Source organism: Homalodisca vitripennis, unplaced genomic scaffold (assembly GCF_021130785.1).
Source record: "Homalodisca vitripennis isolate AUS2020 unplaced genomic scaffold, UT_GWSS_2.1 ScUCBcl_8837;HRSCAF=17111, whole genome shotgun sequence".
Lineage (NCBI taxonomy): Eukaryota > Metazoa > Arthropoda > Insecta > Hemiptera > Cicadellidae > Homalodisca > Homalodisca vitripennis.
This window is the reverse complement of record NW_025784960.1, coordinates 1-15,204: the sequence shown is the minus strand read 5'-3', so window position 1 is coordinate 15,204 and position 15,204 is coordinate 1. Positions and strand designations below refer to the sequence as shown.

General features: G+C 39.9%; 1 protein-coding gene across 1 annotated transcript; it reads right to left on the bottom strand.

The window, feature by feature from the left end:
* Positions 1 to 14,701: 14,701 nt before the first annotated feature.
* LOC124374511 (histone H2B-like) lies at positions 14,702 to 15,075 on the bottom strand (the record flags this gene model as incomplete). Its single annotated transcript, XM_046832713.1, has 1 exon — positions 14,702 to 15,075. A coding segment is annotated over one exon (374 nt), but the record flags the coding sequence as incomplete, so codon positions are not given.
* Positions 15,076 to 15,204: the final 129 nt, after the last annotated feature.

Below are 15,204 nucleotides of genomic sequence, written 5' to 3'. Positions count from 1 at the left end.
TGACCATATTCCCAGGTCATAAAACGGCATCAGCTGGTGATCAGCATCGATATGGTAACACCGTCTCAAATGTCATTGAACTATTTTAGTGCAGACTGTTTTAATTGTTTAAAACAAATGGGTAAATAAAACAAAAATTTTCAGAAAATCTTTTGTCAGTAATAGGTCCATTACCCGCAGGTTAGTGAGGCGGTAGAAGGCATCCAGCGAGACGGTGCAGTTGTTCAAGTGCAGCTCCTCGAGTGTACTCTCCACAGGTTTGAACGTGTTCATCCTAGTAGTATCCTAGTAGTCCTATTCCTGGTAGCCCTAACATTCCTACTCCCTTATATCCTAGGTAGTCCTTAATCAACCTAAAACCCTACGCTCCAACTTAACCTAAATCACCCAGAGTAAAATTTCCTTTTTATAAAGTTGTGTTTTCATAGATTTTAAGTTAAAAATACATATTTAAACATTACAGCAAATCCGACTGTCTATGAAACACGTTCAAACCTGTGGAGAGTACACTCGAGGAGCTGCACATGAACAACTGCACCTCCTGTCTCGCTGGATGCCTTCCTACCGCCTCACTAACCTGCGGGTAATGGACCTATTACTTGACAAAAGATTTTCTGAAATTTTTGTTTTAATTTAACCCATTTGTTTAAACAATTAAAACAGTCTGCACTAAAATAGTTCAATGACATTTGAGACGGTGTTACCATATCGATGCTGATCACCAGCTGATGCCGTTATGACCTGGATCATGGTCATATACTGGCTCTGCTTAATGTATATGAATGTAAAATAGATGAGTGAAATAAAATGTACATTTATTTGTTTACGGTAACAATTGATAACGTTTTGTTTATTGCAACATATGCTGAGAGAGGACCAATAATTTTCACTACAAGTAAAACTGGCAAACAGTGTTAGGCGCAGGGTGCAGATGAGGGTTCAGATGAACCAGTCAAGTCATGCCTATTGGTATGTAGATTTAAATGGTGTCACTATATATGTTAATCTGACGTCCTAGAAATACTCGTATGTTTCGGTGAGGTCTATATGTTTTAACAACCGTGTTGTGACGAGTGGTCACATTTCCCCACCACGCTAGGTACACACGTGCTTGCCGCGTGACCAGGGCGTAGGACCATGGCGCGTTAGGAGATTTTTTACGTGGCTCCTTCCCCAGTAGGCCTATCCACGTGTGTAAAGAGCCCCAACCATCGCTCTTTACGGTGGTAGCCATTCCATGACAAATATCTCTTCCTCCCAACATATTTTTTTTTGTACCTCAAACCTCTCGGTGAGATAGATTTTATACTTTATTTTTTATTTTATTTTTTTTTTATTTTATCCATTGCAAGTTTCAACAGTTTCACTATACTCGAGAAGTCTTTCAATTCACTCTACTAAAAAACGTAAAATGGGTCTTTGTACTTATTTTTATTCCTCCTCGTGTACCTATTCAAAGCAAACACAAAGTGATCCTCAACTCAATGCCTAACCTCTCTCTGTCTCTTTACTAATAATACAAGGAGATATACTAAATGCCTATTACTGAAGAAAACTGCTCAGGTACTTTTAAATATATAGTTGCTGTCACAATTAAAGGCCCTATCAATGTTTTCCACATTAACGAATGTCTTCTCAAGCGCATCATCAAACACGTAAGAGGTTATTTTAGATGCTGCCATGAAAGGTATAATCCCTTCTTTGGCTATACTACTTTGATGTTTAATTGTAATTCCAAAGTGATCAGTAGGTGAGGCTCCATCCTTTATATGATCGACAATGTACTCTGAAAATGCTAGGGGCCAATCTATTGAGTCAATGGAGAGGTCAGTATAAAACGTTAGTTCTTCACGTGTGGTACGAAACCTCTCACTTCTGTTAACCACATTTCTAGATTCAAGCTTAAGGAAGGTTGCCATGTTAACGCTCTTGAGTGCTCATTTGCGAATGAACATGAGACGAGTCATCTACAAATTTATAAATATAAAACTGTTGGTATCCACCTGTAAGCCTGTGTAGTGCATGTGAGTGTTTGAGGGGCATAATTATTTAAAGCTCCTAGACATTCTGATTTTGGCGGTGAAATTTACAGAGTGAATAGTGTTTGATGGATATGTCAGCGTGTATGTATTGAAGTGGACCTGAGTCAACACATAAGAGCATATTTAAGTGACGTAGAAAAATCGGTATGGTAAAATGTTTGTGATAATTGACTTTATCCATACACTGGAAGGTATTTATGTTATTAAAAAACAATAAACAAATATAAAATGCTAACATTCGAGCAAATAACTATGTAATGACGTATCTAACAGTTTGCTGTATCAGATGGCTTAAGAAGAGGGAAATCAGCGTTTATCGGCTCCGTCATCAGTACACATTCAATGTGGTCACTATATTACACGATCACGGTCCCAGGACTTACAGAGTTTAGGCCTGCCTTAGAGACCTCGTTCATGCTGAGCCGTTCGGAGCATAGACTTGTTCATCTCCATGCCCAAGTCACACGCATCCTACTGAGTTCCCACATTCACTCCTTCAAATCAGTCTCACCCTCCACACTGGTCCAAGGGTCAACCTCTCCCGGGCTTACGGGTTTTAAGCCGGCCGTGAAAGAGGTCGAACTGCTCCAGGACTTACAGGTTTTACGCCGGCCTTAGAAGCAGAAGCTCCCTTGACGCGAGGGTGATCAAACATATCACACTTATGTGACATTTGAAGGTAAAGATGACGGGGGGAGATATACACTCAAAACATTTGTATTTTGCACTTTCGGCCAACCACCCAAAGAAGGGTCTGGAGTGCAAAATTATATGTAATGGCTGCAATAATACAGTACAAATTATCTAGTATTTAAAAAGTTCTTTTGTACGTAATTGAAATACCTGTATAATAAAATAATTTAAAATTTTTACTCGTTGTCAGCTCTCATAATCATAATTCAATACTAGTACACATCTGAAGGAAGCGGTTTAACGAACGTTCTCGGTATCACAACCATCGGAATGTGGTGGGTTATAATTACATTTAATCTCTCTCTATGTATGTTCTCAGGATTTGTAATGAAAATTTTAACGTTGTGATGGTGAAAATGTAGTTTTTAAACATGTTTAGAGTGTTAATTTTTGTTTCTTAAATCCAAACGGTACAGTATCGTAGGGTCCTTCAAAGTCTCCTTTTTGGGCCCTGTAATTTTAAAAGACTTTTGTTTCTTTGACTGTAACAATGTCTTTGTCCTTGGTTCGTCTTTATTCTGTTCTCTTCTATGTCCACTGAGTCAAATGAATTACTCAGAACTAATGCTTTCAATGTTTCGAAATTTAATTTTTCGCTAGTTTTTAAATTTAGAGTAAGGCCTTTTATTTTACAAACTTCAACTAGTGCGTTTTTTATTTGTTGACCAGACAAGATAGGCGTAAGTCTTGGGGCCTCCGGAAACAAATTCTACTATGTATGACCCTGGACCATAGTCAGCCAACTCGTCGGTCATTTCGCCCAAGTAGTCCCCTGTGGGGACCTTGTGCATACTCTCCCTGTGTACGTAAAGGACACTGTCTGTATCATAGTAAAGAACTTGCCTCCCTAACTTTTCTAAGTGTTCATACAGTTTTAATCGAGCATGTGACGTTGTAAATGCTGCAACCACAAACATTCACTGTCCTTAGGGCTTCTGCGGCTTCTTCAATATGCTGCCAAGTTCACAATTAGTACAGTATCGTTAATAATTTGAGTAGTATTTACATCTATTTCAGGGTTGGACAGCAACTGAAAGTAATGCAAAGGGGTCTCTTATGATTGATGTTTTTGTCTGATTTTCCCTTTGACCAAATTTACCCCAGAAAGAATTTAACATCAATTTTAGCAAGGGAGCGAAGACCTCCGTTCTTTTCAATTTTGAAAGGGTCAAGTCTGACACCTTCGTGGTTCATAATAAATTTTGAACGTACTTACCTTGTCCTCTTCAGTGAGGCACCAAGAGGGGTTTAGCCCGATGCCTCCTGTTTTAATCTCTTGAGAAATTTGTTAATAAAATCCGTAAAAAGACCACCGTCTTCGTAAGTAATAATTTTATAATCCCAAAGTTCGTACATTTCTAAAATGGTAGTACCCCATTTCTCTACGGCCTTTCTCATTTCCTGCATTGTCCATGTCCCTGTCAATGCTCTTTCTTCGATGTTATGGTTACAGTCCTGTGTTTAGCATTTCTAGACCACATGTACGGCATAAAACAAACATTAAATTTATTGTTCATGCGTGCTGGGAAGGACGGGATGGTACAAATTTTAGTGGAGGCAATACTTTTACATTTCATGAGACCTTCGGCCTCCATGCCTCTTTCTCTACACTCCTTGTCCCCTACATATATTTTTGGATGGGATAAAAACATAAGGAGAAAACTTATTGACAAACGGTAACAAGGAGCAAACGTCTACTACATACTGAATTGTTTCCCCGTCCCTCGCAACTTGTGATAAGATTTTTTGCATTGCCTGTTTCTGCCCCCGAAGAAGGCCTCTCTGGGATTGAGTGGGAGTGTGTTTAGAATGGGGAGAAAATTTAGATAATCCAATTTTTGTTCTTATCTTTAAATGATTGAATTTACACTCCCACATTTCCAATTACTTCATAGTCAGATGCTCGGAGACGAGCCCATTTTAGCTTTGGTTCTCTCGAACCTTAAGTGCAGGGAGTCGGAAGGGTCCTCTTTGAGTGGTTCTTCTCTATTAAATGGAAAACATTTCGGGCACCCATGGAAATAACAGCCCTGAAATTCATAGATTCGTTCTCCGTCAAAACCGTCTACTTTTAATCCCTCGATTTTAACTTCTCTGTCCCTCCCCGCATGCTGAATGCGACACTACGCTGTTCTTCCTCCCAGCTCAGCCATTGTAAAGCAATAGGCGATTGGTTATCAACCATAACGGTATCCGTTCTTTGGGACTAGACCAATAGTGTTGGCTTTGAGAAAATTCCGTCTAAAAACCAAATTACAGGCACTGGCAATGGTGACGGCTTCCATGAACGGATCTACATTACATTCTTTCAGAAACATGTTTCTAAACTTAATACACGCTTGCGCCAGTATCTCCACATCGGAGATACAGTACTCGACCAACTCTTTTTTGAAAGTCAAAAAACTACATTTTGGTTAAGTTGGTCGTTGTGCCAATTTTCAAAATCTTTGTAAGACTTCTCAAACATGGATTCAGGGCAATAGTACTCCTTGGATGGTATGGGGCCTACATAATTTTGGTTTGCCAAAGTGTTGAAAAGATGAGGGAACGGAAGTAACCTTCTTCTTCTCCGGGGGGAGATCAAAGGCTTTGGGTAGTGCTGAGAGAGAGGGCCATGGGGAAATAATTTAGCGAATCGATAAATCTAACGTTATCTAATTCCATAAGAATGACTTTAGTGCCACGCATAATTAGCTCTGGAGTGAATTTTGATTGTTTTCGAGAACGTACTTTAACAGAAGAAAATTGGAAAGTCAAAACCCTGACCGTTATGAGCCATTACACATACGTTTCCTGAATTTTTTCTCTCTCCTCCATTACGTAATTCATAAATTGATTCCACAGGGATCACTATCAAAGATCTTTGTTCGGTCTTTGCACATTTCACAAGATTTACCATTAATACATTTCCAACAAAATTGTTGAGAAACACAAAGGTTAACTTTATGAACTCTAGAATTCTTCCGTTAAAATTTCATCTTGACGGGTCTCTAAATCAAAGAAAATGAAAAGAAAGTCTTTGGTTTTGGGTTTTCCTGTGTCGACCCGCATGTAACATTGATGGTTCGGGGGCATGAATTCGTTACAAATTTTGCAAAAAACTTCACCGACACATGTTTTGACTTACGACTGTTGAGAAAGACAAGCCTTTGGCACTGTAAACATTTTTTTACCGATTTGCATCGTTGACTCTTGTGGGCTGCGAAAACAGATCTGATTTTTCATGGTCATGTTACAGTCAGGGCATAAAAATTCCCCCCATGCTCCTCTTTACAGGGTGGAGAAACGGTTTGACATGCAGGACAGATATTTTGAACATCTGTGTTCAGCTTTGTGGTCATAAGGGACATGGCATGCTTCACAATAGAAATGGCACGCAAAAGCTGCAGTTAGGCTAGTTATTACATTATAATGGCCTTCGTGATACAACAAGTTAATTTTGTATAAAGCATCATCGTTAGTACCTGAAAAATACACATCTCGACCCTTTATTATCGTAATTATAAACTGTAATATTGTACTTTTTCAGGTGGTCTTGAAATTTTGAAAGTTCGGGGGTCCCAGCTCCCTGTTCTGAAATTTTGGACACCGGCTTTAGAGTCATCAGTTTTCGGGCTCTAAAAGTCTGTCGCTTACCCTTGTCTTCACGTATAGCCTTGAATTGAGGATCTTTTTTGGCATAGGCTTTTGCTACCAACTATAGCTCGGGGCAGACACAGATTATCACTATTCTTAATGACTACGATACCATTACGTGCTTTACATTCTTCTTGGAAATTATTGTACAAACCTGGTCTTCTGAGGCCACCACTACCTACTGGAATATTGGTGCGGGTGCACTTAACTCTAAATGTGTCCATGGACTTAATCGAATCCGTATTACTTTGGATAAGTTTTCCAAATATATCCCAAATTATATCCCCGTGAACTTGATTTGCAGGTCTATAAGCGATATATCCGGAATCTTTGGTCCTAAAATTCAGAGAATCTAAAGTGAAGCCTAGGTAGTCATATTCGGTAGTACCGGCTTTTCGCCTTTTCGACAATACTCCCAAAACCCTTTTTAATCCAATCAAGTTCGGACACTCCTTTGGTTACTGGGTTAAACTTGAAAACTGTTTTCTGACCCATATGTTCTAAACCTTCTACAGTAGGTTTCACCGGTATGCAAAACTTTTACGGGATCCATGTTGTATGTAATTAGCTCTAAAATAATACAGCAAGCAGCTTTGATACAAGCTTTTGGAATGGGTGTTGACTGTTCAACGTCACGTCTAAGAATGACAAGAAGACCACGTCACGCATTTAAGTAAGTGTAGGAGGTGCGCATGCGCAGTAAACTGTTTTAACAGTGCACTGTGGGTATGATGTAATAACCGAAATAAATTACACAAAAACTTGATTATAAATACGACACACAAATAAATTAATGAAATCTATGTTGGATTTGTCACTACGATACAAACACAGTTAACACAACGAACTTAACTTGTTCACTTTCATAAAAACACAATAACACTGTATTAGATTTAAAGAAGCAATAGTATAAACACTTTAAGAACACACACAGTGTAAAGGATTTTAATGTCTGTGATCGCTAAATAAAGTACAAGCACTTAATAAACTGAAAATGTAATAAAACTCCTATAAGCTAATTTACTTTTATAAAATTTCTTGTCTTGATATCGACTCTGTATACAACAATGTTGTGCAATATCAAGGAACAGAGCGACATAGGTTCTTACCTCTTTGACGTCCACCTCCAGACTGGCGAGACAGGGAAATCTCTGCCGCCTGTGTAGAACACCCGACCAATCAGAGTGCTTGGCGGCTATTTTAGACCAATCAGAGACGCGCTTATTTTGACCAATGAGGTCTCTTAAAATTGCGGTTGCAGCTGTACCGTTACTCGTCTGGGTTTTTACATGTAACCGCAAACCTCAATCATCGCATCCTGTATGATTAACTAAATTCAAAGTATACGAAGCGGTATAACGTTTTTTTTTTTGAAAATAGACTAATAAATAAGTTAAAGCTCTTTACATCACACTCGGGAGAAAAATTAAAACTTATTACACACCGAATGCAGTACCTATGTATTATTCCGACTGTATTCAGGATGGCAGATATCCCGTGCTGTACTGAAGATGTTATAATAGTTATTAGTTTTAATATTGTTGTAGAAAATGAATTATCAGAGTCCGAGGATGCAGGTAACCGCACAAAACCGACAAACTGTCCGTTCAACGTAGCAGATGTCATAGAGCCGGTGCAAATGGGTATAGTCCACTGGTGGGTCACGAGATTTCATAAAGTGCTAGTACTAAGATTATACAAATATAAACAAACATTAGTAATAACTGCACGGTCTCGAGCCGACACGTATTCTGGAATTTCTTATACCTCTGTATGGCGTGCTCTCTTTATAAATAAATTAAAGTAAGGGAAAACATGCCTAGGAGAAATCCAGAGTCGAGAGTAACCTAATGATGGGTCTTCTAGATGTCACAAGTAATAAGCGACATATATAATTACAACACGGTAAAGCTTAAATTGTATGGGAATGGTATTCCGTATGTTAAGCTACGCACCCCCGCTTGTCATAGTTAGGAAAATGACGAGCCTCGGCCGTTTTAGAAAGTAAGATGGTTGGTATTTAAACCGTGGATAAAAAGTTGTGAGTGCCGTAAAGGGAGGCCCGATGGGGTTATAGTGGAAAACTAAAATACTCTCGATTAATATGGAAACCTAAATGTCTAAGCAGTACGTTGGAAATAAATGTAATGGTGCTTTGCTTAATAATGAAATACGGTTCTGCTTTGAATTATACCGGTCTCAAGGTTCCTGCTCATTGGAGAGCTTGCGGTCCCGTAGAAAGGAAAGTGCTACTAAGACCATCCAAGTGAAAGGTTAACAGAAATTTAGGGCCTCCCCGTGATGGCCGTTTGCGTGGGATAAGAGTATATGACAAGTACTTCGTTGACATTTAGGATGTCCAGGCTAATGTGAAAACACAATAATTGCAACGGGACATTGAGTCGGCAAATAGTAGTAGGGCGCCTCAGAAGCGTACGACCATCGGTGTTACTAAGTCTGTTTCAGCTTTGAGACCATCAAGGCGAACCACCTACCGGGATTAGAGAATTATCCCTGTTGGGAAAGTAGCTCACGTGTAAATATTAGCATTACACTTTCAGGCGTATCATGTATGAATATCTTGTTCATCCGTGTTAAAAAACTGAGCGCCAGTCCCCGATGTGAGGCCCTCCATGGTTTTTTTTTTAATGGGGACCGTTCGGTATGTGTGAAAGAAAATTGAATCACGAAATGCAGAGTCTTAGAATCCTACGAAGGTAAGGGTCTAACTTACAAGATTGCGCGATGGTGCCTCACGCCGTATACATACTCGCTATATTATGAACGATCTAATAGCGGTAAAGGTTGCTTTAAACCTATATGGTGGTGGGAACCAGTACCAGAGGTTATTAATGGCTGGGAAGACAATTTTATCGAAATGTGACGCCCTAATACGCGTATGAGTGTGGAGTCCGGTGGAGTATGTGTAAGGGCTAAAGAGGACGTGGTGCTACGACATATTATATGGATGCTCTGTTCGGAACTTTGTGGATACTAGTCGGTAATGTGTAGGTGGTCTATAATTTGGGTATGGGTGATGACCCCTGGGGTAAGATAGTACGAGGAAGGCATTTGGGAAAGTGTTGTTGTCCCGTCATTGTGAGGGTGAGGGCCTGAAGAACGGCTAGGGTACACGAGATATAGGCGCATACACAACGTAAAGCTCGGGGAAGTTTAAAATCATAGTATGTGCAATTTTTAAAAAATAAATCCGAAGTTGAAAGCAGCCGAGGTATGGGGAGACAATAGGAAAGTGTGAAGCCTCTGCAGGATCCGATTAGAAAAGTAGGTCGTACAGCATGTCCCCAGGAGACGGGCTTGTTTGCAAGCGCCTATGTGGTACCAATTTGGTCGGTAAAATGAGAGAAAAAAATCTGGGTATCACAAAGCTTTCAATGCCTGACTAGCGCAGTGGAAAGTGATGGGAGGTGGCCTCAGCAGGGTGCAGATGAGGCCGAAGAACGCTTGGATACTACGAGAGAGGTGGAGAGGTCTTGTAGGGCGTATACACACGTAAAGGTCAGAGGAGTTGAGAAATCATAGTATGTGCAATAGATCCCGTAGGTTTAAGAGCCGATGGTGTATAATGGGAGACGAGGAATCAGAGAACAGTTGTGAAGACCTCTGTGCAGGATCCGTTGTAAGAAAATGGTAGGTCTTAGCAATGTCCAGGAGAACGGCTATTGCAGGCCTATGTGGTACATTGGTCGGTAAAAAGGTAAAAATCTGGGTATAGAGGCTTTATGCCTGACTAGGATTGGATAAGTGTGGGGGGGCCTCAGCATTGGTGCAGATGAGGGCCCGAAGACGCTTGGGTACACGAGATAGGTGGGGAGGGAGCTGTAGGCGTATAACACGCGTAAAAGGTCGGGGATTTAGAAATCGTAGTATTGTGCGAATATCCTTGGTTAAGAGCCGAGGTATTAGAGGTAATAGGATAGTGTGAGGTTTTCTGTAACGACCATTAAAAAATACAGGTGCATGTCCAGGAGACGGGCGATTGCAGGCCTATGTGGTACATTGGACTTGTAAAATGTGTCAACATACGGGTAAGAGCGATACGCTCGGGTAGGAATTAACTGGAGGCCAAATCGAAAAGTGTAGGGTTTTCGGCAGGGTACGAGTACAACGGTTTAAAAGATCAACATTTCATCCGATAAAAGAATAAGGCGATCAGAGTTACCGATTTGGGTATAAGTTGGAACCCTGTGAGGAACTGTTCAGGTAATGGGTCTGCAAGAAGACGGGGGTATAGATGGGAGGCTAGGTCCTGGAGTGAATTGTTAGATAATAAACAAGTGGGTAATATAAGTGGGTTAAGAGTATTGGAGGCATTCGAAATAGTTGGGCAGGGGCCGTTAGAAATGTGGGAGCGGTTTGTCATGCACCTCCGGTAACTCGAAAAAAAGATGGGTGACGGAATATGTCGTCGCATTGCCGGTAAAGGTTAGGGCCGGTCAAAATCCGGGTATGGGCATTACGCTGCTCAGGCTCGGAGTGCGGGAGGCCAGTAGGACCAGTGTCGGACACCTGTAGGAGCCATCAGATTACGCGGGTGCGGGTGTTAAGACTCTCAGGTACTCTAAAAGGTGAGGTGTCAAATAGACTCGACACGGAACCTGTGGACGGGTTTTTAAGCAGTGGCAAGAAAGTCAGAGGTGTGTGACAAACAGGAAGTCTAGGTTGAGATAAGTCCGTCGGAAAAACAGGAAGTCTGTGGTTAGGAAACACGCGATATGTAACTCAAATATGATACAATTTAGAAATTGGCTAGGTGGTGGTACTGGTGGTGACAGGGGGTGTAGGAGGGGGTGGGTGGGGGCAGGGGGCGTGGCTTAGCCGCCATTGCTTGCCCTCTCATTGGTCCAGAGGCGAGGGTGGGTGCGGGGGAGGGGTGCAGGCGGCGTGGCCTAGCCGCCATTGCTGCTCTCTCATTGGTCCAGAATAACTCCATAAAGCCCATGTTAGCGCTCCGCATCCGCGGGAGGTCTACTGCTGCCGGTAACGCGGCCCGTGACAACCAAGAAAGACCAGATCAATTCCCCGTCACCTTCAGCTGGCCATCAGGAATGAACCGAGGAGCTGACAAGCTCCTGTCCGGGGTCACCATCGCCCAGGGAGGTGTACTTGCTGCCGAACATCCAGGCCGTGCTCCTGCCCAAGAAGACCGAGAATGATAAGGAAAGAAGCGCCTCCCCCCCCCCTAAAAGTCGCCCGCCAACGCGCGACCCATCCCAAAGCCGCCGCGGCTCCCACAAACGGCCTTTTTACTTAGGCTCAACCCACAATATCACAATCGTTTTTCACAGTTTACGAACTTTAATAATCCTATTTCTTCACTCTTTGTCGTACTATTTCCGACATGTATCTAGTATTTACTATGCTAATTACTTAGTTTACAAAACATTTCATTATTACCCCATCACAAATTACATAAATAATTTAATAATGTAATACAACGAAATATATAACACTTTTTTTGCCAAATTGATGTTGTAATCGAATAATAACAAGGTTTAATTCAAATACTAAACAGTGGTGCGTCCAATTTATATCTATTTATACACACTAAATTACTGGGTCCTTGGCAAACAGTATAATATTATTATATTTATATTAATAATTAACACATTTAACTGTACTACACTTTATTAGTTAGTTGTTTTCTCACTCTAATTAACCGTATAAAATATCACTTCTCTTTATTGTCTATCATACAATATTACACACTTAAATTCAACCGTTCTTTGTAAGTTTTTAAAATAGTTTTTAAACACAGAACATCTAGAAACATTTTCTCTCTAATTAAGTCGTTTTACAGCAATATTTCTGTGGTCAGAGCATTAGGGGAAAACCAATCAATTGTACATTGATTTATTACAAGGGACTTTTTCTTATTTGTTTACAGTAAGTCGGTTTACATCTATCAATCTCAATTTTAATTTGCAAATATCGCATATTATATATTATATATCTAATCCTTACTTTACTACCAGCGAGATTAGCACTGTAGTATTACAAATTACCAACTGTTTTGCATTATTGTTCTTTCGGTAATTATTATAAAGAGCAGATTGATTTTCTATTATTTTCCTGTATTACGACCTTCTCACAAACCTCCGAACCGCTCGCGATTTTCAGCATGGAAACTATTTTTAACAGTGTAGTATTGTGTTTACTATATTATACGCCACAAAACACAACAATGAATTCAGTTATATACAATCATTTATTATTTTTATATTCAAAGTGTGATAATAAATCCAAATGTACGCATAGAATAGTAAGTTGATCGATTTTAAATTATGTTAATTGCATTGCACTGTCAACCCCACATATTGCGATATTCACTGGAATATAGTTAACAGTTTACATTTAGTTAGTAAGTCCATTTATTTTAAATTTGTGGGGGCATTATTTTTTTTTTGCAACAAATAAAAATCACTTATTTCAGTTTATATAAATATAAGATTTATACGTGTAAAAGTTTCAGTTATTTATTAAAGGGTCGCGATTAGTACAAATTTTGAAACCCATAGAAGACTTTCAGCGAAAATTCGGAGATCCGTGTCAACGCAAGAGTAAATATGTAAATTTGCTGTTTTATCCACGCTAATTAACATTTTAAACTATTTGTAAAACGATAAAAACGTGGAGATTAAATATCAGTGATAAAAACGCGCGACGCAGCCGCTTGATCTGGGCATGGAGTTTTGCAAGCTCGACGAAATTTTTTTTTCTAAAAGAGCAAGCAGCGCGAAGCGCTGCGCAGCGGGCAAGCAATCGCGTGATCTGACCCATTCTGAAAATTTAGTTAAATTCCGAATAGTAGGTCTATTTGTATTAAAACATGTTTCATTACTAATTTGTGTTTTTTACGTACGGATATTAATAAACTCGTAAACATAATCTAATAAACGTAATCTAACCTTGTATAAATTTAATATAGAGAATAGCGGGGACATACTGGCAAATACCCATTTTAAACTTAAAAATACACTGACTTGGATCACATTACAGTGGTATGAATCAAGCAATCTCAATCAGGTTCGCTAGACCGAGCAGATTTACACTAGCTTAACAGACACCTCTCTGGCGCATACAGCTACAGGACTCGGATCTGCAGTATATCCAGTCACCTGGTTCTGTTGTTTATATGTATTGTTATACGTTATTACATATTATTTTTCAAATTTACAACCAGTCCAGGTAAACGACAATTGTAAGTAAACCGTCGGTGACCAACTCAATTTTCACCGTAAGTAACTAGAAAACCTAGAAAGCACTCATTATCAATTAGTGGACCTAACGGATACTTACACTCTGATTGGTCGAATAGAGAACCGACCAATCACGTCATGCCACCATCCTACCTATAATAAGCGTGTTAACTTTTCACTCTATATATTCTATCTCCACGCACATGCGCACTGTAACACTAGATGACTTTATCACACGATTTCACCTGTTAAATACCGTTTTTAAAACTAAAAAAAACGGTATTTAACGTGTATCTTTGTAGTAATCTAAATCGACCTGTTAACTTAAAACTAGTGGTATTTCGATAAATATAAATTTTTCAAGTGAAACTTTCGGCTCTTATATTGAATTGTATAAAACATGTCCACGAATACTATCAAATTGGGGACGATTTACCGTATTTGGTAAATTTAATGTTTTGTATAAAGATTGTATTTAAAAATAACTTAAATAGGTAAATTCAATATAAAACAAGTCAGGATTTTTTTGTTTTAGCCAGCATAATAACATAATTCCAATGTTTAACACAACTAAAAGCGGTAAAAATAAGCGAAAATTACAAGTTATGTTTAATCAGAAGTTCAACGGTCCTTGGATAAATATTAGAAGTCAAGTGTATAAAACATGAGCAGAAACTATGGTTTTCGATCGAATTGCAATTGACGTTTTTTTTTTTTTTTTTTTTTTTTTTATGTAAACTCATTGTTTGTTTAGAAAAATAAAATAAATAAACATAAAATTATACAATTTTACAGTGAAATCGGGCTACGTTTTTAATAAAAAGAAAAAAAGGAAATGAAAAGAAAAAAAATAAAAAAAATTCCTGGAATAAAATATTTATGACGCGCACAAAGGCATAAATTTGGTATTTTCGATAGAAAAATATAGTCGCGAGCGGACTTGAAAAACAACCAGGTATACATCGGTTTTTACAACAATAAGCGGTTAAAATAAGCGAAAACGAAAGAGTTATTGGTGGCCTTTAGAAAGGCCGTTTTGTTGCGAGTGCGGGCTCGCTCGTTGCGGGGCAGCTGGCCTGCCGGCCGATATCATGGAGCTGGTGTACTTGGTCACGGCCTTCTTGTACCCTCGCTCACGGCGTGCTTGGCCAACCCTCGCCGGGCAACAGGAGCCTGACGGCGGTCTGGATCGCCCGCGACGAGATGGTCCGACCGCTTGTTGTAGTGGGCCCAGGCGGGAAGCTTCGGGCGGCTATGCGCTCGAATATGTCGTTCACGAAGCTGTTCATGATGGAACATCGGCCTTGCTGGAGACGCCGGTGTCCGGGATGGACCTGAGTTCAGTACCTTGTAGATGTAGATGGCATAACTCTCCTTCCTTCCCCTGCGCTTCTTCTTCTTGTCGCCCTTGGTGATGTTCTTCTGGGCCTTGCCGGCCTTCTTGACGGCTTTTCCGCTCGCTTTGCGGTGGCATCCTGAGTCCGCTGGTGTACGCCGGGAGTATAGGCCGAAATTTTTTTTTTTTTTTTTTTTGTATAAGCAGAGGAGGAAAAAACCTTCAAAAGGTACCGGCGGTCCCGGTTTCTGTGGTATTCTTACCGCACTAAACCACT